This window comes from Nematolebias whitei, chromosome 20, assembly GCF_014905685.2.
Source record: "Nematolebias whitei isolate Nwh7 chromosome 20, NemWhi1, whole genome shotgun sequence".
Classification (NCBI taxonomy): Eukaryota; Metazoa; Chordata; class Actinopteri; order Cyprinodontiformes; family Rivulidae; genus Nematolebias; species Nematolebias whitei.
This window is the reverse complement of record NC_056517.1, coordinates 32,533,970-32,558,333: the sequence shown is the minus strand read 5'-3', so window position 1 is coordinate 32,558,333 and position 24,364 is coordinate 32,533,970. Positions and strand designations below refer to the sequence as shown.

General features: G+C 37.6%; 1 protein-coding gene across 1 annotated transcript in view; it reads right to left on the bottom strand.

The window, feature by feature from the left end:
* neto1l (neuropilin (NRP) and tolloid (TLL)-like 1, like) overlaps positions 1–24,364 on the bottom strand; it is a 202,747-nt gene that overhangs the window by 4,343 nt on the left and 174,040 nt on the right. The window contains exons 5-8 of the mRNA XM_037693979.1: positions 22,295–22,377; positions 18,612–18,757; positions 6,806–6,919; positions 1,708–2,335 (exon numbers count right to left, since the gene is read on the bottom strand). Of these exons, the coding sequence (XP_037549907.1) occupies positions 1,708–2,335; positions 6,806–6,919; positions 18,612–18,757; positions 22,295–22,377 (971 nt within the window). The remainder of the gene's footprint in view (positions 1–1,707; positions 2,336–6,805; positions 6,920–18,611; positions 18,758–22,294; positions 22,378–24,364) is intronic.

Genomic DNA, 24,364 nt, shown 5'->3' with positions numbered 1-24,364 from the left:
TACCACAGTCCCAAATACTAAACTTACTAATCTTGCAGAAAAACTGAAATAAAGCTGTGTGCGTTTCAATGCTGAGCTCCACCTTCAAGCTAATCCACAGCTCTGCTTGATCCTTAATTCTTGTTCTTGACAGTTGTCTGACTTCTTTCTCCATTTTCTAGCATTTAGTAGAATATTCCCTCTCATATTTTACCCAAATGTCTTTTCTGAGATTCTACGCTTGTCTAAATCTGCCACATTTATTTACCTACACATTTATTGGCCTTTAGTCAGCTGTAGGTCAGTCGTATGATTTAAACTTCTGTGCGGTGTTCGGTAGATTCAGCGGAGTACTTTGTTTACATTGAATGTGGACCCGCATTTCAGAACTGCATATATAGCTGAAAAACTACTGGAGTAAACCCGTTTAAACTACAAAACTCATAGGGTTTGGGATATGGGGTGCTGTTTGTAAAGTTACACAGTCAAAAATTAACAGCAATATTTAGGCTTTTCAAAGTCCTATTTTCATCATGTTATTCATACATTTATAAATGTCATAGTTCCCAACTAAATATTTATTTTCCAAGCTAAATATTTATTTTCCAAGCTAAATATTAGATTTCCAAAATAAACATTTAATTCCTAAACTAGATATTTAATTTGCTAACTAAGTATTTAACTCTGACCTAAATATTTAGCCTGCAAGTTAAATATTTAGGTCAGAGTTAAATATTTAGTTAGCAAATTACATATTTATTTTTAAAATTAAATGTTTAGCTTAGAAAGTAAAAGTTTAGTTTGGAAATTAAATATTTAGCTTGGACAATAAATATTTAGTTTGGAAATTAAATATTTAATTAAATATTTAACTTGCAAGTTAAGTATTCAGTTTGTAAACTAAATATTTAGCTTGGAAATTAAATATTTAGTTTGGAAGTATGCATTTATAAATGTATGATTAACATGGTGAAAATATGACTTTGAAAAATAAAACTTTTTTCTTATTAAAAGATAAATAAACCAAAATATTGCTGTTAATTTTGACTGTGTAACTTTACAAACGGCACCCGATAACAGGATGCCCTTTATTATGTTTAATTTCATATTTTGCAATGAGTACCTTTACTATTCTTAACAGGATATGTTTATAAACATAAACATTAATTTTAAGGTATCAAGGTGCAATTCAACAACAAAGTGCTGTTCTTTTTGTAATTAAACTTCTTATTAATATCAAAATGTTAAAACATATCATATAGAATACATTTTACACATTTCAGATTTTCTGACTTGCATATTAGCTGCTTATAAGAGGCACCAATTCAATCCCTTGTTGTCAAAATGTGGAACGTTACAGCATTTGTACAAAAGGTATGCAACTGTGACAAACCTCAAAGCACAGAAGAATTGAAATAAATTCAGAAAATATAAATCTAGCAGGATTACTTAATCAAAGATGAGAATGCAAAAAGAAACAAACTGTATTTATCTGTTATTTCGGCCTTTAGTGACAGATTGAGACAATGGAAAAAGGAGCAATGACAGAGGTCAACTCAAAAGTGAACGTTATAACCATAAAAAAAAGAGGTAAATAATGAAAGGAAGAACAAGAACAAAAAATAAAAAGAAAACTTCAATGAAACATTTCTTGCATAAGTTCAAACATTCTTACGATTAACTACAGAGCAGCTCACGTTCCTTCATCAGAAATCTATAGATACTGACCGCTGTACCGCCTTTTCATGCCGTGACAGTCGGTGGCTGGTGGTGGGAACTTCTTCCAGGTCATCGTCGAGGTCACATCCATTGTCCGCCGCCTCTTGCGAGTAGCTGTGCTTCATGACTAAGATGCTCCTGCGGTTTCCTGTGGTCGGCAGCAGGGGGCGCACCGACATAGGCGGCTGTGGGAGGTCGGCGAGCAGCGTGGCGGCTCCGGTGTCCCGGGCGCTCAAGTTGCTACGGCTGCCCCGTCCACTGAGTGACAGCTGGGATATGTGTGAGGAGCCGGGGTTGGAGGAGGAGCCACAGTGGTGATCATGGATGCAGCGAGAAGACGCCCTGCGAAGGGCGTGGTAGTTCTCAAAGTCTTCTGCCAAGTCGACTAAATCAGCCGAAGCTGCCGTAGGTGCGGCGGCACTCCGTAACGTGCACAGCTCGTAGTGAGGGGGCTCAAAGACCTCCTGAAACATGGTGGGGTCAAAGTCTTCACGCCGCAAGATGTACTTCTTACGCGGCTGTTTTATCTGGACAATCACTGAGATGATGAGGAGGATGAAGACAATGCAGCAGGTGACACCAATTATGGCTCCGTTTGTAGAGTTCAGGTTGTCCAGAAATTTGGTGTTGGTTTTCTCTGTGGAGAGGCAGAGAAACACGAGGAACATCTTGAATAGAACATAACCAGCACATGGTGAAAAACAAGAAGTGACGCAACTGTTGGCGACAAACTGAGAACGACATTAGTCCAAAATGTTTGCGAGAGTTTTTAATTTCTCATACAGTCACAGTGCTTCGTTGTTGTGTCACGGAACGTTCACACATGTTTAAGCATCTGAAATCTTTCTCAGTTTAGTTTCTGCACAAGTCAAAAAGGGCAAAACATGTAAGACGCTTTGTTCGAGTTATCGACCTGTGAAGCCAAATAGTGATTGAGTAATGACAACAATGAGAAGCAGAGTTTAAAGCCCCTGCACAGCAGCAAAAAGACACAATGCGGCCTTCAGTCTATCTGCCTGGTTCTGATCCAGTTTCTCATTCAGCAGTCCATCTTTCCTGACATCCATTTTGCTTTAACACATCTTAGCACCAACATAACTGGTTTGTTCCACTTTGGAGTAAACTGTTTTGGGGAAGAATCAGTTTTGTGTTGTATGTTTCTTTGACTGATGAAGCCTTCCGGATAGAAGGTGAAACGTTTCGGCAATAAAAGAAACTGTCCAGATGACCTGACTGAAATGTGTTGGATTGTATACCTGGATTGTTGAGCATGGACTTTTTTTTTTTTTTTTTTTCATTTTGCTTTAAGTCGAACTACCAAATGATCGCAGGACTGAGGTGAGGTCCCACATAGTCTGGGTTTTTCATTCGCCACGCAAACTTATTGCACAAGCAATAAAGTTCATGCTCAATCATCCAGGTATCAAATCCAATAATTCTCAGTCAGGTCATCTGGACAGTTTCTTTTATATAGAGACGTTTCACCCTCTATCCAGAGGGCTTCATCAGTCTGAGGAGTTCCAGTAAACTGTTTCCCCACAAAACAGTAAACTTCTTAAGTGAACCAACCAGTTTGCTGGAGCTAAAATGGTTTCTGGGGGCCGTCCTGTCCCCTGTCGACTCCTCCCAGGCAGGCAGTCACAGCCTGATGAAGCCCTCTGGATAGAGGGCATTTCATCTCTATATAAAAAAAAGAAACTGTCCAGATGGCCTGATTTAGAATTATTGGATTATTGCACAAGCATTGCACAACATTTTTGTGACTGTTGAGTGGCCGACACGAGTTTCAAAAAGGTTTAATGTAAATGCGAGACTCTCATGTGAATTGTGCAATGTGTTGTACAACAGTAGCACAATAGCTAAATGTACTTCTAGATTATTCTGACTCAGATTTCACAAGACGCTTTTATATTTGTGCAAACGTGTCAATTCAGTGCGAGTCCAAGTGAAAAAAAATGTGTATTTTCTCACAATTTTGTGTCTCCAAAATAGTTACAAGAGTTATTGCCTGGTGAGATACAGGCTTTACCAAGATGATGAAAACTATTTTCACCATCAGGTCATATCTTACAAACATTCATTGCAGGTATGGGAGGTACTTTGTTTATATAAAACACGTGATAAGACAATGCCCTCCTTTGATTAGGGATTTAAACGGTGAATGTTTGTAGTTTTTGAGTTTTTCTGAACTGGACCTAGATGAGAGTAAACCTTAATGGGTAGGAGTTGCACTGTGTATAAGAACAGAGGTAGTTTTTAAAATGTATCTACTTTTTGCCTGTCTCGTGCAGCACAGAGTGAAGGGTCCTGGTGAGTGGAGAGAGCAATTTTATCCACAACTACGTACAATAGCAAAGTCCGGATGGATCTTGGATTTTGATGTGGCAACCCAATTTTCAAATGGAAACTTTCTTACGCCTAAATGTAGCCACACACCAAAATGGAAGTCGGTATCTTCAAATAGCAAACCAAATGGAGCGCACATGTTTCCCATCAAACTTAACCTGAACGTGAGACATGTTTGTTGTTTTATTGCGACATGAACTTTTTTTTGTGTCGTTTATTTACCTAGATGATTGAGCTTTTAAATCTTTTTTTTTTTTCTGCACCATTTTGGCCATGTGGTCCTCTGACTGTTTCTGTGAGTAGCAAGTTGGCCATCAGGCCTAAAACATTTGATTGTTATGCACTGATGATCGATTGTTTTGGACCGATGGTCCCCCTTTTTACATATGTAAAGCCAGTTTCTGGAATTTCCACATCAGGCTAGCTTACAACACATCAATAAGGTGCTATTTATAGGACAGATCATGGTGGCAGGCCTCAGACTGATGAAGTCTTTTGGATGAAAGACGAAATGTTTGTTCCAAAAAGAAATCGTCAAGATGACAAGATTTAACTTTTTTGTGTTTCATCCCACAGGCTCATACACTCTCAAATTTTCAAGCCCTTGGTTCATTCTGTTTTCAGGATAGAAAAATCTACATTTTCTAAAAATCTACTTTAAGTGTTGTTAGGGTAAAAGTTTTATGTTCCCAGGTTTCTTGTTCTCATCTTGCTACAAAATATTGAGTAAAATGTACACTATTATAAAAGACAGCTCAGATTAGCAATGTGAGTGAAAATGGGCGTTTATCATGCACCAGATAAGCCAACAGGCTTCCATGAGCTCTTACAGTTGGATGAAAAGGTCAGATGTGATCACAGCTCTGGTCTAGTTATCCTGACTGGAATCAACAAAGAGTAAGCTCCAACAAACAGTGTGCAGAATACTAATCTGTACACGGATCTTTGACATTTAAATGCCAGGTGAAGTCGTAGCACGGTGCGTCAAGCTACGGCGACAGTAAACGCTTACGTTTACACGTGTAATGAAGAAGAAAATAAAACGTGACATTTTAGCACTAATGAAGACAAATGTGGTTCATCAGCAGGAAGACAGAGCAACAAACTGGGAAAGATGGTGGTGTTTCTCCTGCACGTGTCAGACTTAAACTGTCCAAAAGGGAAGGTGTTGGTCTGAATGAGGAATGACTCATCCATGAGTTCTGTAATTGCTACAATGTGTCAAAAAGATTCTTTAAAGTTTAGTCACAGCATTACACAGAATAAAACAATAATTTTCTCTGTTCAGTTAATGTGTGGAACTCACAACTTTTAAAACTTAGCACATAAAGTGACAACAGAACCAAACAGCACAGAGAACACAGACAGACCACACTCTACGTATGCACTTTTCAACCACAATAGGTCTTGTAGGTAGATGGTTCTACATCCAAATTCATTATTCACTGCAAACGTTATCACTGACATAAAAGAAAGAAAGAAAGAAAGAAAGAAAGAAATGTGCAAACCCTGCAGCAATCAAACAGCCCTTCACTAACAAATCAGACACAACAAACTCCAGGAGGTTTTTTTTAAATCGGTGGCCCGAAGGTGTAAATGACTATTTGAAAAAAAAAAAAGAAAAAGAATTATATTTGATAAAACGGAATTACATTAAGCCAAACAGGATAAAGAAAAAAAACTTTATTAACAGCATAAAACCGAACAACAGAACAATATACAGTACACACATAAAAGAGATACAGTTAAAAGGATAGCCTGCTAACAGTATCTCCTTTGTGTGTGTACTGTATATTGTTTTGTTGTTCGGTTTTATGTTGTTAATAAAGTAAAAAAAAAACCGTCCTGTTTGGCTTAATGTGATTCCATTTTTTTCAAATGTAATTCAGTTTTTTCAAATGCGATTCCGTTTTTTCAAATGGAATTCCGTTTTTTCTAATGTGATTCGGGCCACTTCCGCTTCAGCCACTTCCGCTTGGTTTAATGTAATTCCGTTTTTTCTAATGTGATACCGTTTTTTCAAATATAATTCCGTTTTTTCAAATGTGATTCAGTTTTTTTAAATGTTGGGATTTTGTTGTTTTTGTTGTGTTTTTTCAAATGTAATTCCATTTTTTCAAATGTTGTTCATGTACACCTTAGGGCCACCGTAGTTTTTACAGCAAAACCATACATCATTGTCAAACATTTTTAACACACACTTTCAGTTATAGAAACTAGGAATATACATTTTATGAATATAACCACATCACCGTGCTGAATGACATGCACCGTCATTCTGCTCAGGATTTCAACAAACAGATTATACCAGCTATACATTAGAAAATATAGTTATCCACAACTATCCACAGTTCCTGCAACACATCTTTATTGTATATGTGTCGCTGTCCGTGGTCCTGAAACCAACAGGGATGAATGAGTCCATTAAAATCACACCAATACAAAGGCAACCTATACACTGTCGCAGCTCACTAATAGGTTGTCACGTTGCCAAACACTGAGCAACATTGTGGGATTTCCAGTTTTTCTCCTGCAGCTTCTCTACACCAGATGGCGCCAACAAGCACGCACCTGCGGACCATTCCCGCAATGAGCTGCAAGAGTATAAATGGCAGTAGATGACTTCACTACGACACTGGTGCATTATCTGCCTACAGTACAGTGTTCCAACTTCCTAGTCATGTCACTGTCCGTGGTGCTGAAACCATCAGGGATGAATCAGTCCATTAGAATCACACTAATACAAAGGCAAACATCTCACCTTTACACTGGTTCTCATCCCAGGGGTAGACACAGTTCTGCAGGCCATTACACACCAGCGTGTAGTTTATGCACATGTTACTGTGACAAAAGAAGGCATCGGCGTCACACGGCGCTGAAAGGACAGAAAGAAGAGTTACAGAAATATTTCCCCAAATGGAAATATTCAGCTCGATTTGCTAAAAATATGAGTTATTGGTTCAAAATGTTTTCCATCTTTTACATGTGCAAGTATAAGAGATATTTATAGTTGCTGTTGCTCAATTTTGTATTTGAAGTACAGCTGAAGAAAGACACAAGGATTTGAGAAAATAAATTGGGACAGAATATATTCAGATCAGATGCAGTTCCTCTACAATGTCAACTTCATCTTTAGACATTTGAGGAGCAAACTTGAGGACATGAATGCTTTCTTTGGACCTTGTATGCAAATCTGTGAGCAACTGTTGAAATTGACTAAACTTTTCACAAACATTGGCACAAATATAAATCTTAAATTATTGCTGTAAACATCAAGTTAGTTATTTGGCTGCTCAAACAGCTGCTAACTATGGAGAATTTTGTACATATGTCCTACTATTATGATAATTTTGATAAATATTTGACATTTTTCTTCATGTTGACTAGATACAATTATGCAATTTGCTTATTATAGGAGTTTCTTATAACAACAGATTGTGTGTATTATCACCTACTATTATACAATTATTTGGAAGAACCGAATAAATTATAGACACACAGGGTATGTAAAAATAATATTGTTAGTAATAGTTAAAATGTTTTGCTTGTAAAGAAAATAAATAATAGCGCACTTTAATACTCAACCAGAAGCTGAAGACGTACTCTAAAACAGCCAAACTGAAAGCATAAACATTATGTTGTTGTTTTATTATTCTAAATAAATTATGGCCAACACAGTTGCTTCATACAATAGAGTTAACACAATAAAGCAGCATTTAGACAAAAACTAATGTACAATGTGTTGTATAATGGCAATAAAACTGAATGAATCCAATCATAATCAACGATGCATGTGGTTATGTGGTTTATTGCAGGTAAGTGTTTCAGAAATCACTTTACATGTTTTTACCTTAATGGATGGTTCTTTGGTTGTCGGTTTCTAAGGTGTCCTTCCTCACGTCTCATTGTCTCTTTTTTATCTTTTATTTACACCCACTCACACAATCCTGTCGGTGGTACTTAAGGAGTTTGGCAGAGCTTGGGACTTTCTGACAGGGCTACAGCGGTGACGTATGGCTGTTTTTATTCCTGCTCTCATCCCAGGTGAATAATGACACGCCGAATTAAAGTGACTTATCTGTATTTCTTACCCTGCCTTGATCTTCCTTTTTTTTTGGAGTAAAACTGAGTCTTGATGTGTAATTTAAAGTAGATTATTTATTCCCCCACACTTACACACACAAGCTGGTTTTGTTTTTTTCATTGTGTGAAAAGCTGATTCAGCAGCTGCATTATTGTTTTCCAGTATTTTTATTTTATTTTTCTGTACATTTTTTGCAAACTGACTACTTCACAATTCTTTATTTTTTCAGCTACCCATTTATTGCTATGACTTTTGTTTTTGTAACAATTTATACTTTACAGATTATTTCACTTGATCTACAGACATTTTTTTGTAAATGAAATGCACAGACATCAATTTTAATCTTTCATAAACTGTGTTAACTCACTTTACTTGCCTTAATTTGTCGTCTTATGACATTTTTAGCTTTCAGTTACTGTTCTGCAACTTTAAATAGTCAGCTAGCTCATTGCTAAATTCAGCTTTTAGCTAACCATTCGATTATTTTTAGCTTTTAGTTTGTTACTTTTGTCGTTTGGCTAGCATTTTGCTTCTTTTAGTTAGTATTTGTCAAGTCCAGTCAGATTTTATTTGTATAGCACATTTAAAACAGGAAGTGTTACCAAAGTGCTTAACAAAAAGTTCACAGCATCAAATAAAAATAAGATATAATTACAAACATCTGGAATAAAAACATAAAAACACAAAACATAGTTAGAAACAATGAAATACTAAATAATATCATACATATACTTGTAGCTTAAGCTACAATTTAGCTACTTCTGACTCTCAACAAGCCCTTTTTATCATTTAGGTTTTAGATAGCATTTTGCTACTTTCATTTGCTAAGCACTGTGTTGCTACTTTTGGCTTTTAATTACACTTTGTTTTATGTAGCTTTTATCTAACCCTTTGTTATATTAGCTTAAGTTAGTTTTTGCAACTTTTAGCTAGCATTTTACTACTTTAAGCTTTTGGAAAGCACTTTTCTATGTTTAGCTTTTAGCTAGAGCTTATGGGGTGCCTATTGTAAAGTTGCGCAGTGAAAAATTAAGATAGATATTTCGGTTTATTTAGCTTTTAATAAGAAAAAAATAGGTTGTTTTTTTCAAAGTCATATTTTCGCCATGTTATTCATACATTTATAAATGTCATTATTCCCAAATAAATATTTAATTGACAAGATAAATATTTAGTTTACAAATTAAAAACTTAACTAGCAAGTTAAATATTTAGTTAGTAAACTAAATATTTAGGTGTAAATTAAATATTTAATTTATACCTAAATATTTAGTTAGTAAACTAAACATTTAATTTGCTAACTAAATATTTAGCTCATACCTAAATATTTAAATTACAAGTTTAATATTTAGCTTGCAAGTTAAATATTTAGCTAACAAGTTAAATATTTAATTAGCAAGTTAAATGTTTAGGTCCGAGATAATACTTAGTTAGCAAATTAAATATTTATTTTGGAAATTAAATGTTTAGTTTGTAAAATATATATTTAGGTCCCAACTAAATATTTAGTTAACAAATATAATATTTAACTTACTACCTAAATATTTAGGTATAAATATATTTTTTTAATTTACACCTAAATATTTAGTTTACTAAGTTGCAAGTTAAGTATTTAGTTTGTAAACTAAATATTTATCTTTTAAATTAAATATTTACTTGGGAACTATGACATTTATAAATGTATGAATAACATGGTGAAAATATGACTTTAAAAAACAACAACTGTTTTTTTCTTATTAAAAGCTAAATAAACCAAAATATTGATCTTAATTTTTGACTGCGCAACTTTACAAATGGCACCCCATAAGAGCTTTACTACTTTTGACTTTTACTAAATGTTATTCTGGTTTTTTTATTCTGGTATCTTTTATTTTTTTTTAACTTTTAGATTGAACAAGAAGTTCTTGCCTCTTCAACAAATTTCAGCACAGCCATTCAGCTCTCACTGTTCACACTGCGTTCACACAGAACATGCTCTGATTCTGGTTCAGAGCTACTAATTTGTGACCAAGCTGTGTCAGGTTGTTTCAGCTCTCAGCCTCCAGATGGAGCCCACACCCTCCTGCTCTGCCTCTGAACCCCCTCCTCAGTGGTAAACCAGAGCACAATCCACTCTAATCTCCAGCTAATTAATTTCAAGATATTTTGTAATAAATGTGCCCTTTTGCCTTCAACTAAAAGTTGACAGTCACCCCGGGAAGCATAAATTAACAGCTAAACGAGTGACGGATGAAAACAGTTTGTGTCTCTGAGGAGCTCTGAGAGTAAAAATGCTTCTTCTGCAGTGAAGCGCTGCACCTGGTTATCCCTCATTCATTCTTTTAAACTAAAAGTGTCTGTTAGTCTACTAGTTATTTAATTTACTGGAGTGGTTTTTTTTACTTGCAAAAGCACAACTGTGCCTGTTTGTGTTCATTTAGGTTCATTTTTCTTTAATTAAATAGTGCGAGTTGTTTGTTTTTACCAATAGAAACACACTTTTGTCTTTATGTTCTTTCTGTTTTCTAAGCTGTCATGATTTATCATCATGAACAACAAGTAGATGCTTGGGGGCATTTCAGTGTTGTTTTCTTCTTTCGGCTGCTCCCTTCTTTAGGGGTCGCCACAGCGAATGAACTCGTACAAAGACTTGGCGATTGTTTTTATGCTGGATGCACTTGTAGTGGACTAGGCCCATGTAAAAAACTAAGTCTAAGGTCAAAAATCTTGACCTTAAGAACCTTGTGGGACAGGGACTGTCATTTCATTGATTTGAACTCAGAAATACAGGTTCACCCATCCTGAGACTTTCTCTCTTGAAGATTCAATGTGAAAGAACACTCTCTTTTTTATTATCATTACTATTTTACAAATGTTGATAATCAAAGTGTCTTAGTTCAAACCATTTTAGATGTTGCAGTGAACTAATCAATTTTATTAACTGTGTAATGATTTTTATTCTCATGCAAAGTAGAACTCATGTCAAAGCTGTTACAGAGTAATTATGCCTTTTCTGATTTCTGCTTTTGAATGAGCAAGTGTAAGTTGGTCCAAGGTTGGAGTCAAACGCAAAACAAGTTGTTATGTTAAAACTGTCATGTTTTTAGAATCCTCTCAGACGTAATATAGAGGTTTTTGGCACCTGTTTCTGAAACGCGCCAAAACAAAACTCTCTCTGTCTGTGAGAACATTTCTGATCTTTCCATAACAATTCCTGTTTTCTTCTAACCTCTTACGTCACAAAACACACCCCGTCTGGTCGGTTCTGACCAATGGTAATACTCCCAAAAGTGAACCGGGAAACAGCTCTTTAAAAGGTCAGTACTTCCTGGTCTACTCAGTTCTGATGGAAGTTCTGTTTAGTTCTGTTAGAAGTTCGGTAGAAGCTCTGGGATGGTGCTGGAACGGTTCTGGACAGTTCTGTTCAGTTCTGATGGAGACGGGAAGATCATGACAACCGAGCTCGTCCGAGGTTCATGGGATTATAACATTTTCCACTGAGGTGAGCTTGTGTCGGACAGACTCGCCGCTACTCCGGAGGAGTAACAGCATCCTACGGAGACGCTGAAGGGTGCGTTAAACGGAATCTCGCCTGAAGACAGCTCCAGGTAAAAGAGTCGATTCCACCACCGAAGTGTACCGTAAGAAAAGCTGAAGAAAGCCCAGAGAGTGCCGTTCTGTTAACACACTCCCTCAAACCCCATCTTTTACTCTTCTTTAACGTCTTTCATCTTTAAACTTTTCTCTCAAGTAGAAATTCTTCCAGATATTTTAGAAATGTCTGTGTAAAATGCTCACCCACATCCATGTGGGTAAAAGATCATAATTGTACAGTTTCATAAATGTCTGTGGTGAAGCAACGGAAAAATCATGGCCGTATGATTTTTCCTGATTGATTGCTTATGTTGTTATTTTCATAATTTGCCAAATTAATGTAAATGTTTGATGTTAAACTTTGATTCTGTAAATAAATGACCGCATTCATTTTGATGGGTCAAATATAAATGACGTCTCACGTTTGCATTTCCTTAAATTCAATGCACGTTTTATTCAGTCCAGAAAAATGAGGAATCCGTGTTAAATGATGAATATATCCGAGCATCTGTTCATCTACACACTTCCTGACCACAGACCACCGAGCTACCACAGCCCTCTGTGCGGAGCAAAGAGCTGCTTTCTAGGGCACCTGGGGAAGCAGATGGTGGGGGTTAACAGCCTTGCTCAAGGGTCCAGAGTGGGGCAAATGAAAGTGGAGACAGGTGTGGGTGTTTCATCTTTTCCACCCAGATTTTGATGTAGTCAGTTTGGGGAGTTGAACCGGCGACCTTCCGATCACAGGCACACCTTCTCTAACCTCTGCGCCACCACTCCGCAGAGGGTGGCAGTTCAGTGTAAGGGCAATAAATATATTCCCATGTTTTTTTTTATTTATAGAAAATTAACTTTTGCATACAAAAAACAATATTTAAAATTTTTTAAAATAAGGTTTAGTGGAAACGTTATAAATAGTTAATATCTTACCTGTTGATGAAAGCTCTTTCCTCAGTTTAGAGCAGACTGCCAAGCTAACAGCTAGTCTGAGTCAGGCCAAGAGCAAAGTGAACTGCTGCTGTCTAAAAACAACTTTGGTCTCAAAAGTTTGATTACGGTTGAAGCAAAAGCTCTTTGATAAATCTTTACGTTGTCGTCAATTTGACATGAAATGATTGTTTACATATAATTTAGTGGGTATTTGCAGCAGACACTTCATGTAATACTATTAAAATATGTCTGCTTGAATAATGGTGGGGTGGCACGGTGGTGCAGTTGGCAGAGCTGTTGCCTCTCAGCGAGAAGGTCGCCGGCTCAAATCACCTATCTGGGTGGAGTTTGTATGTTCTCTCGGTGCATGCGCGGGTTTTCTCCGTTTCTTCCCACAGACAAAGAACACGCATGCTATGCTGACTGGTAACTCTAAATTGTCCCTAGGTGAGTAAGAGAGTGAATGGTTGTTTGTCTCTGTGTCCCTGTGATGGACTGGAGACCTGTCCAGGGTGTCCCCCACTTCTCGCACAGTGACTGCTATATGGGCACCAGTGACCCCCGCGACCTGAAAAGGAAGAAGCGGGTAAAGATAATGGTTGGATGGCAATTTATTTTATTCAGGACCCGCGCAGAATAAAAGTTTCTCCAAAGTGTGGAGGTTCAAGAACCATCTAAAGCAGGTTTGCTATTGATTTGTCAGAGCTGCACTTTAAAAAAACGTCAACAACAATTTAAATTAAACAAATGACCAAATAACGTAAATAAAATCACTCATGTATCTGATTACCGACGGATTTGAGTTTCCATAATTCACTGATGTATCTCCACATTTCTTGATTTTTTGTTTTTGATCGCCCAGGCACCGAGACAACAGGTGCACACAGATGGCACAACCTGATCAAAACCAAGCAAAAATCCCCGCACTAGCAGACATTAGCATACTGATCTCAAACGCCTCTGTACACACAGCAGAGAAGCTTTGCAGGAAACAAGAGGTGATGTGTGTAGTGGAGCCAGAGCACATTTCCATCTGCAGCCCCAGAGATGTGCTGCAGATGAGGCGAAACAATGCTGACAGCTGGGCTGTCGCGCAGGCACATTTATCACCTGAGACATAATTGCTTCTTGGATAAATGCAGGTTTCGTTTTCTTAAACATTTTTCAATCATAGACTAGTTCTGCGAAGGCGGATGGTGTTTGAGAGTAAATTGTTTCAGCAGGTCATCATGTTTGTGCTTCTCCACACCAGAGCCTCTCACACATACTCGTCCCACTCAGAACAATAAAAACATTAAAACCTCAACAGTCCTTAAAGGAATGCATATCGCCCGCCAACTTTCATGACAGAGTTTTAAACTCTCATCATCTCATGATGAGAAAAGGTACGAGTTATAAACATTTTGGTCAAACCTTGTAAATTACACACAACGTCATTGTGTGAACGTTTATGAAGCGTTCACACTGTTGTGATCCTTTTTTCTTCCGTACGACTTTTTTTTGGCATTTTTCTCGTTCCACAATTTTTGTGCTATTTCCAAAAAATCAAACGTTCAGCTCTTTCAGGAGAAGGGTGCTATGGCTTTTGGTATTGGTGCAACTTTAGCTTTTTGAAACATTTAGCCTTTACTGCACCTTTTTCCTCATAGAAAATGAATTCGGCTCATTTTACATCCTTCAAATCTTTAGATGCGTTTACAACATTTTACTGCTCCTTTCACATTTTGTTCTGCTTCAGCTTCTTTCAGCTTCCTTGTTCAAATTTAAACTGTTTTCAGCTACTTTCATCTAATTTTAGCAGTTTTTTTTCAGTTGTTTTGCACTCCTTTCAGATTCTTTCTGACAACTGCAACATTTTTGTGCTTCTTCTAACTTCTTTCTAATTTCAGCTTGTTATGCTCCTTTCAGCATATTTCTGCACGTTTCAGCAATTTTTGCTACTTCAGCTACTATGTAGCTGTTTTATGCTAATTTTAGCTTTTTCAGCTAATTCCACATTTTTTGCACTCATTTTAACTTTTTCAGCCTAATTCAGCAAAAATGTGCTCTCTCCACTTCCTTCTTGTTATTTAACATTCTTTCTGATTTTATAGCTACTTTTCAGCTGTGTTTTGTTTGTTGCTAATTTCAGCTCTTTCCAGATAATTTCCACCTTTCTGTGCTAATTTCTGCTTCTTTCAGCCTGATATGGAAAAATTATGCTCTCTCCACTTCCTTTTGCTAATTTAAACTTGTTCTATCTTTTCAGCTAACTTTTAGCATTTCTTAGCTAAATTCAGCTGTTCTCAGATAAATTCAAGTTTTTATGGTAATTTCTGCGGCTTTCAGCCTAATTAGCTTATTTCTACTAATTTTGTCTTGTTATGCTCCTTTCAGCTTATTTCTGCTAGTTTAATTTTTTCTACTATTTCAGCTACTATTTAGCCGTTTTGTGTTAAATTTAGCTTTTTCAGCTAATTCCATTTTTTTTAGCTCATTTCCACTTTCTACTGGTGGTCTAAGCTTCTTTCTGCATTTTCAGATACGTTTCTGCTATTTTCTTTTAGCTAATTTCAGCTTTTCAGCTAATTTCCAAATTTTGGGGTTCAATTCCATTTATTTAATTATTTAAACCTAATTTAGCAAATATGTGTTCTTTCTGCTTTCTTCTGCTAGCTTAGGCTTGTTCTTCCATTTCAGCTCCATTTAAGCTATTTTTAGCTAATTTCAGCTGTTTTTCAGCAAATTCTTCAGCAATAAGCATTCACGCTGTATTTTCACAGGAAATGCAATTTCTCTAGTTATAAATGTATTGGCACTCAGTTTGTGTGTCGTGGATAACGTTCAGCTCCTACCACATCACTAGTAGCTATACCACATTAGCTGTGGCAGACATTGGTTTCAAAGTTTAATATATTTGTACATTCCATATTTTCTTTCTGAGAGTGTCTTTAAAATATTTCCAAAGGTTTATGAGTCATTTTGCTAACAGACTGTACTGACTTCAGAATTGAATATTAAAGTTTTAAACAAAGATGTTGAACATGTGTTAGTACTTTGTACGTGCTTGGATGACTCAGCTTTAATATTTCCTACTTTTTATCTTTTCAAGTACCTTCTGGCACTTGCCTGGTCAACATCGTAAATAAGAAACTGTTCTTGGTGTCTTGCCTGGTAAAATAAAGGTAAAATAAATAAAAATAAGAATACTACCACACCACATTATTGCTCATTTTCCTTAACACGGACAAAGTTATGGCTGTTTTTGTGCTTGTTAATATTGCTTAGATACTGAGGTGATCTTAAATTTCAATTTAACCCCAAAAGGTTATCAGCTGTTGATGTACGTCCAGTGATTAGTTTCTGAGAGTTTCATTAAAATCTGTCCAGGATAAAAAAAAAAAAAAAACAGTTTTAAAGCCCAGGATCAATGACAGCTAAAGAACATGTATTGTGAAAACTACGTCATAGAATACAAAACCAGCTGTGTGCCCCTGCAACAGAGTCAGACGTGCTCCATAACGGTGGTCACTTGGTGCATACTGATGAAAAATACCTGGATTTTGTTTTTCTTGCCTTAAATGAACTGGACTTGATTTAAATGATGAGTCTTTGCCTTTTTTTTTTTTAAAATATTCCTTTTGTATTATCAACATGATTTACAGTTCTGATGTAACTTTTCAACCTACTGGTGATTTTTTGTGTCACACTACTGATCCAATACAAACACATTTGGAGATATCTATTACTAAACTTCATTTGTTTCTTTTGTCGCTTTTCGTGAAAGTAAAGAGTCCACAGTGGACGGTATTACACGCAGCTTTAGCTTTCCGGAGAACTCGTCCGTCTGTGTGTTAGCCGATGACAGCGTTGGCGCTCGAAAGGCTGAGGTCTGGCTGAGGACTGCCTGAGTGGCTTAGGGAGAAGCGTTGCCCCGGTAACAGCACATCCCGGCTCTGCTTGGTGGAAAGGTCTTACAAAAGGGACACTGACTTCACAACGTAAACAACCTACTGCGACTGCTGTTGCCTACATGGATTAAAGCGCTCGTCCTACCGCAGCAACACAAACAGAGCTGGTTCAGACGGCTTGTAAGCGCGATAAGCTCATGCCATTTCTTTTGTGCAACAATGGTAAAATCCAGTGAAGTTTAAATAAAAGTGCCAGATATTGCCAATGGGCGATCATGTTTTTGTTCATGTCTGAGTGTGTTTGTTTATCTAGAGTCTTATTGAAATATCTCCAGTATCTATGGACAGATTTTAATGAAACTTCCAGGAGGTACTCATTAACACAACTACAATGGATTACCTTTTCAAATCAACCTGATTCAAGATGGCAAATTATGAACATAAGATGACTACAACTCAGTCTGTTATAAGTAGTGAGCTGGAATTTTGTGTGGTGGTAGCTCAGAATACTCTCCAACACATATTCCACTTTTTACACATGGTGCAAAAATATTTACTTCAAAGTTTTGCATTTACTTTTAGTCAACCTTATTTATCTGTTACCAATGTATCTCTAAACAACGAACAGATTTTAATTAAGCTTTCAGAAAGTAATTATTGAATGCATATCTATAAGTGATACAAGTAATATAATTGGAGTCAGTCCAATTCAATTTGGCCACCACAGCTAATTGATATTACATTACAGCTCTTTTATCGCGGGGGGATCCGTACCCTGAAGCCACACAATTAGTGAAAAACCACAAAGTAGGAATAGTTAAACAGTAGTTAATTTTAGTATTTATATACTGGTATATATATATTCAAATAAAAGGTGTTTTAAACCCTGCACACTCTTGTAATATTCTAAACAATGTTTCTAAACTCTAAACGCTCTAAAAGAGCACATGAAATCAGCTCTCCGCCACAGCTGTACTCTGTGCTCTCGGGGCCACGCCCACTTTTCCGCTGCAGAATGGAGCTCGACAGAGGAGGAAGGAGGAGGAGCTGCAGGAGGAAGTTTCTCCTGCAGTATGGGTTACACAGAGGTGCAGCAGGTGCTAAATAGTTTAAAATAGTTTATTTTAAATAAAAATTCCATGCCGATCGTGCAGTTCATCCATCAATCAGCCAATTGTGTGTCATGTCCAATCTTACTTTGAAAAACCGCGATAGAGCGAGTCTGCAAAAAACGAACGGCGAAGTAGCGAGAGACTACTGAATTTCTATACTTAAACATCTACATGTATATCTCAGTCAGTGGTGTGGTAGTAGCTGAGAATCATTCATGACATGATCCAAGCACTAGTAGATCACACTAAAGCAGGGGTGTCAAACCCACTTGAAAAAGGGGGCCAAGAATTAAAACCTTTTTCAAACTAAGGGCCGGTTTAAAAAAAAAAAAAGGATACCAAACATCTTTTCTTGGTTGCAGGTTCCAGAGTTCGATTGGTCTCATTTGACATTCTCTGTTGCACTTTTGACATCATAATAAAAGATTACTGAAAAAAATTAAAATGATAAAAGTATTTTACATTTAAAACATAATCTTGGGGGCCAGATAAGATGTCCACAAGGGCCACATTTGGCCCCCGGGCCTCGAGTTTGACACATATGCATTAGAGCTTGTGAGATTGCATAACGTTATTTTCAAGGTTTGACCAAAACAGCTATATCCATCATTTCTCAACATATGATTGATATGACACTTTAGCTCACTCCTTTTTGTTGCCTCAGCTTTGGCTTAATATGTTTCCTGTAACAAAAGGAGTTAAGTAAAACGCCAATGTCCCATCTGTTAGTTTAGCGTCAAGGGGATATCACTGTTACACAAAGGGAATATTACCTGTACTAAAACTGGCATTTTCATTTCTCTTTATTTACCATTTAAAGAGTAAAAACAATCCAGCAGGCAGTAAGTTGTCATAAAAGTTGCCACTGTGCCTCCGTCTTCCTTTCATGGCTGCTAATAAAACCAGTTTTACTTGGTCATCAAAAAACTACAGCACAGTTGAATATGTGAAGGCGTGTGTGTTTCGTAACTCTCGTCTTACGCTCTTGATAGGTGGTGAAAAGGATGCGAAAGCGACTCCTGCGGCTGAGTTCGTCGGCCCACATGCGGATGACTCCCAGAGTGGAGACCAGCATGATGTCGTTGGCCACCGTGGAGCAGAACTTGCTCTTCAGATCTTCCACCGAACTAAAACAAGACAAGGGGAAGATTAGAACGCATGCTCCTTTCAAGAATTCTTAGTGAATTTTACGTTTTTTATAAATAAGACCTTCATATTCTTTTCACACAATTCCCAAAGCTACAGTATATTAATATAAGCTAGAAAAACATCCATCCATTATCTTTTGCTTGTTTGTTCCTTTTCGAGTGTCCAGCAGTCACTGTGTGAGAGGCGGGGGACACCGTGGACAGGTCACAAGTCCGTCACAGGGACACAGACCAATAAGCAATAATATCTATCCATGACCTCTCCCTTGGAGACAGGGTGAGACGTTCAGTTATCCGGGAGAGACTCAGAGTAGAACCGCTGCTCCTCCACACCGAGAGAAGCCAGTTGAGGTGGTTCAGGCATCTTCTCTGGGAAGGCGCTTTGGGCATGTCTGACTGGGAGGAGACCCCGGGGAAGACCCAGGACATGCTGGAGAGACTGTCTCTCTATTGGCTTGGGAACTCCTTGGAGTTCTCCCAGAAGAGCTGGAAGAGGTGGCTGTGGAAAGAAATGTCAGGATCTCCACGTTCAAGCTGCTGCCCCCGAGACCTGACTTTGGAATAAGCAGAAGATAATGGATGGGTAGATGGAGGAATGGATGAATGGATGGATCTACAGTATCTGTGATGGATTTTTGATCAGCTTTGCACAACAGCTTGAAGAAATTTAGACCTTTCTTGTTTTAGAAATTAGCCCCAACTCTGGTGTTTTCTCACATGAATACTCATTTCTGGTTCTTACAAATATTCCAAATCAATTAAGATCAAGACTCAGGCTCCGGCCTGTCATGGTGGCCGTCTCCATAATGCTCCACCTGCCTGCACGGACTCAACTCTACGGACCCGTTTGGTTCCACCGTGGGGAAACCATGGATGTTCTCTGTCTGCCGTACCCAATTCTGGAGGTCACCCGCTGCGGTCCTTATTATCATCAAGCAGCTAACAAGACCTGCTAACACTGCTAAAAAGACCACATTGTTAACAGTACCATGCTGCTAACGGGACCACGTTGCCAAGAGAACCTCACTGCCAACAGAACCACTCTGCTAACAGGACCATACTGCTGTAGATGTATTTCTTTTTCACTTTTGGCGTCTTGTTTTCATATTTTTGTTGCATGCTTTGATATTTCTTGTTGTTTTTCTTGGTGAGTCAAGACGGTTCTTCTTGTTCTGAGCATACATTATCATTGCATTGTTGACCTTGTGTTGATTTTACATATCACAAATAAACCAAACCTGATCTTTGATCTATAAAATAATAAAAAAAAATCTTTACGTATTTTTTGGCAGAAAAACTCAGAATATATGCTGGAATGCAGCGTTGTCTTTAACCGAAGTCTAACACTTCTCTTTTTAGTCCTTTCAATGTGCTGATGGACAGCAGATTTCTTTTAGAGAGTAGTATCTTTGTTCTTTATTCTCGTCTTTTTCTTTGCAGCCCTGTCACACACAGCTCGGCTCATACCTGCAGCCCTCATACAGGAGACACGATTCCTAGAGTATGCCTTGTTTGACAATCTATCAGACTTAGGTCCTTTCAGCACAGAAAATGTAGTTCAGGTTTACATCCAGACATTACTGTTCACAATGTTTTAATGAGTTAGTACAAAAACATCAAAATGCAAGGATGGAGTGCTACTTAGGTTGTGCCCCACATTATCATAAGGCTGGATTCATTTCCCATTCTTTATCTAATCTAAACTCATTCATAACATGAGAAATGAAAATCTTTCCATTCAGCCTTCATCTAGAAAACTCTTTAAATGTTCAACTGCAAAGAAATAGTACAAAACCTTTTGGAGTGCGGTTCTGTGAAAAGATTGTGACCAAATAATAGAGAAGGGGTTCTCTGCAGACCAAAAAGTGGGCGTTTCTGGAGAATAGGCGTTTCTAAAGGGCAAACAATGATTGGCTAGGTGTATTTGCTTTAGGTAAGTTTCGTCAGCTCTTTTTATAAACTGAAGGTTTCTAAGAACCAGCGTTATATCTGCTGTTAAACACAACAAGATTCTCTTTTGTTCTTGGTTGTAGGCTGCACCTGACACAGGTTGGCTTGAGTGTGGTCTGGGTACAATGAAATATGAACAGCTGAAGCGAAACCTGCTCCTATTTGTCAAAAAGTCTGGTCTCAATTAAAGATCATGAGTCCTGTAATGAAATAATGGCCCATAACAAACGCTAAAAACAGAATGTGTTCTTTAGAAGTTCTTCTATGAGATCTGATCTATGAAAGGAGCTGAAACATGGCGTAGGATTGACCCTTAAAATCTGAGACAGCTGAGAACCAGTAACCAGTAAACAGAAATAGTTGCCCCAGTTGCAGAAATCTTACATAAACTGACAATCACTCATCTGCAGTGACTGATTTAAAAAGGTTGAACAAGAAAATGTGAAGTTAAAGGAAACATCCTTTGTCCCTAGGCCAGTTTAAGTATCATTATTATTTTGGTTACTTTATTTTTCTTTCTTTATGAATTGATTGTAACTATTTTCACATTATTTAACAACCAAAACAGATTTAGTTTTTTAATATAATGGCTAGGTATTAAAAAACAAACATTTAGCCACCCCCACTACCCAGTTATGCTGCTCTTATTTTGAAATGTAACCGGAAGTTCTGCGTTGAGAGAGGCAGAAAGTGAAGTTATGGAGACGCCGCTAATGTTGAACCAGTTAACACCAAAGACATAAAATGCTTGTGGTTAACACAATCGGCCAATAACGCCTTGTGTTTTATCATCCAATCAGATGTGGCCTTCCAGTAATGCCTTCTTTTAATTGTCCAATCAGATGTGGCCCTCCAGATACGCCTTCTGTATTTGTCTGCAGAAATACCTAGTTGGAATAATAACTTACATCTTGGAACAACCTCAGTTTGGAGAAGCAGAGAGTAATTCTGATCAGACCGATGAGCTAATGGCTAGTTTGAGCAGGAACATACAATCTCAAAATGTCTCCAATCTCAAAGATTTTTCAGAAGTTCATGCAAATTATATATATATTTTTAACTTTTACATCACTGCCAGTTTTGCACGACACATAATTCTATGATTATTTATGATGGTTGAAGCTATCTTATAGCATCTGATGCTGTCTGGGGCACTTCCAGTAAGAATCTTATAATATTTCAGATGCAATAGTCAAATCTGATGGAAATGTAAACATTTATTAAGCAGCATTTATATAAACGGCTGAGAATGGAGTTGTTTAAAGGACATGATTCCACGTTGATCCTGGTTCCACTCACAGCAGGTGGTAGTTTGTGTTTTTGATCAAAATTAAATAGTATTTCCTAAAACTGAGAACATTTAGCTAACTTACGATAGGTAGGACATTAATAATTCATAATCTTTGCATGAAATCTCACTTGACAGAAACAAAACTATCTCTTAAATTTACTAAAACATTTTAGTTGTGAGTCTATACCTTGTTAAGAAAACTCAAGTTCAAAGTTTTCATTCTGTTACACGATAACGACCAAACAATCAAATCGGAGCATGGCAGAAAGTCCTACCTTCCACCATCGTACACCGCTACAAAGTTGCGCTTGCATTCGTTGGAGTTTGCCATCTCGTAGTCCAGAAAACGTAGGTAGATCTGTCCGACATAAGAGAGAAAAAGACAAAGAGTAAGAATTTTTTTAAATAATGTGACATATTGCGGAAAAATCTTACTAAAGTAGAGGAGATAAATGAAAAAGATTTCTGCTTCTTGCCATTACTCCCTCTGGATCTTTGTGTAAATCCCAGAGCCCGATATAGCAACCTTTTAATAAAATAAGCCTGACAGACTGCCGCTTGCACAAAATCATTACATATGCATTTAAATGAGAAGTCAGGCAGAGTCTAGTAACTTTAGACTCATTATCTACAGTAGATCTGCTGAGAGCAGGAATTACACAAAACCTACAACCTTGTTCAAGTTGAAGAAGACATTTGGCATTTAGTCAGACGCTTTTCCTTAAATGCAGATAGATGCAGTTTATGAATATTTCTACGTTTCTAACAGCTTCTTGTCGAGTTAAACATCCATCTTGCTCCGCATCAGCTTTGATTGCATCACCGTCTGTCACTGATCATTCATCTGCCCGAGTTTGAACAAACACGGTTTCAGTTTCAGTCTGCTGCGCAGCGTTCACCATCGTCCTGGTTAACGAGTGGACAGCTCCAACTGTGACAGCAAAATGCAACGCTTTAAACGCCCAAAGACAAACGCCCCAGATGAAGCAGGATAATGGACCTTGCATTGTCAACCTGGCTTTGACAACATGACAAGCGAAATGGCTCGGCGCCCCAAAACAAAACAAGCGCTTCCCCTGAAGGTCTGATATTGGGGTCAGTAAGTTTGTGGGACAGTTGAGGTCATGGTTAGACGCTCTTGGCAAAACCTAACTTCATCTCAATTAAAATGTAAGAACAAATAATTGGGAGAAGCAACAGTAGGAATATTAATAAGGACACTTGGCCCAGTTGTTCTGTTGATGTGCAGCGAGCAAATTGAGTTTTGCCCCCACAGCACAAAGAATACACTGAATGCAGCCATCTGTAGCCAGTTAAAGTGTTATTACAGGCGGGGGAGACTAATTGCAAGAGCATAGCACTGTTTTGACTGCCTGCTTCTGATTAATTAAAACAGTGAACATACAGTAAGTAAAGTGTGTTGACCGTCGCAATGATTTCTGGAGGGATACCCCAAGAGTGTTGCAGATGGTGATAGATGATGTTCAGCATCACTTTCTGAGACTAATGTCATCAGGTTGAACTAATGAAGTGAGAATAAATTTAATAATCATCAACAATTTGTCGTCATCTGCAAGAACATCAAGAAAAGTGTGCAGAGACGTTTGTTTCCCAGACTTTGATTTTCAAAGTGGCCAAGATGCATTTTACTTTTGTGTTCGTAGATGTTTGGAAATGTAAAAGAAAAATGAGATAAAACATCATCTGAAATATTTAAAACAGTTATACCAATTTTATTAAAATGTTCTGAAGAAGAGTGTAAGGAGCAAGTGAGTTCTAAGCTTTATCATTGCAAAAATACAAGTTTTATTCTTGCAAATAAACATCAAATTAGCCTGATGCATCCGAGACAGAAATATGAAATAATTTAGAAAATATATTTTTGACCCAAATGAAAAATAGTGTATTTGTTGGGGAAAGGGTGTACAGTAGTCCCTCGCTACTTCCAGGTTTGACTTTCGCAAACTCACTCTTTCGCAGTTTTTCAAAGTGAGATTGGACATGACACACAATTGGCTGATTGATGGATGAGTCGCACAATCGTTATGGATTTGTTATTTAAAATAAATTATTTAAAATTATTTAGCACCTGCTGCACCTGTGTGCAGCCCACAGGTGCAAGGAGAAGCTCACTCCTGCAACATGTCATGACCTCTGCTTTCTGCCACCTGCTGCTCTCAGCCACATCCACTTGGGCGTGGCAGAGAGCGGCAGTTGGCAGAGAGCGGCAGTTGGCAGAGAGCAGAGATCATGACATGCTATGCTCTTTTAGAGCGCTTAGAGTTTAGAAACATTGTCTGGAATATTGCAAGAGTGTGAGAAGGGTTTATAAAGCTTTATATATA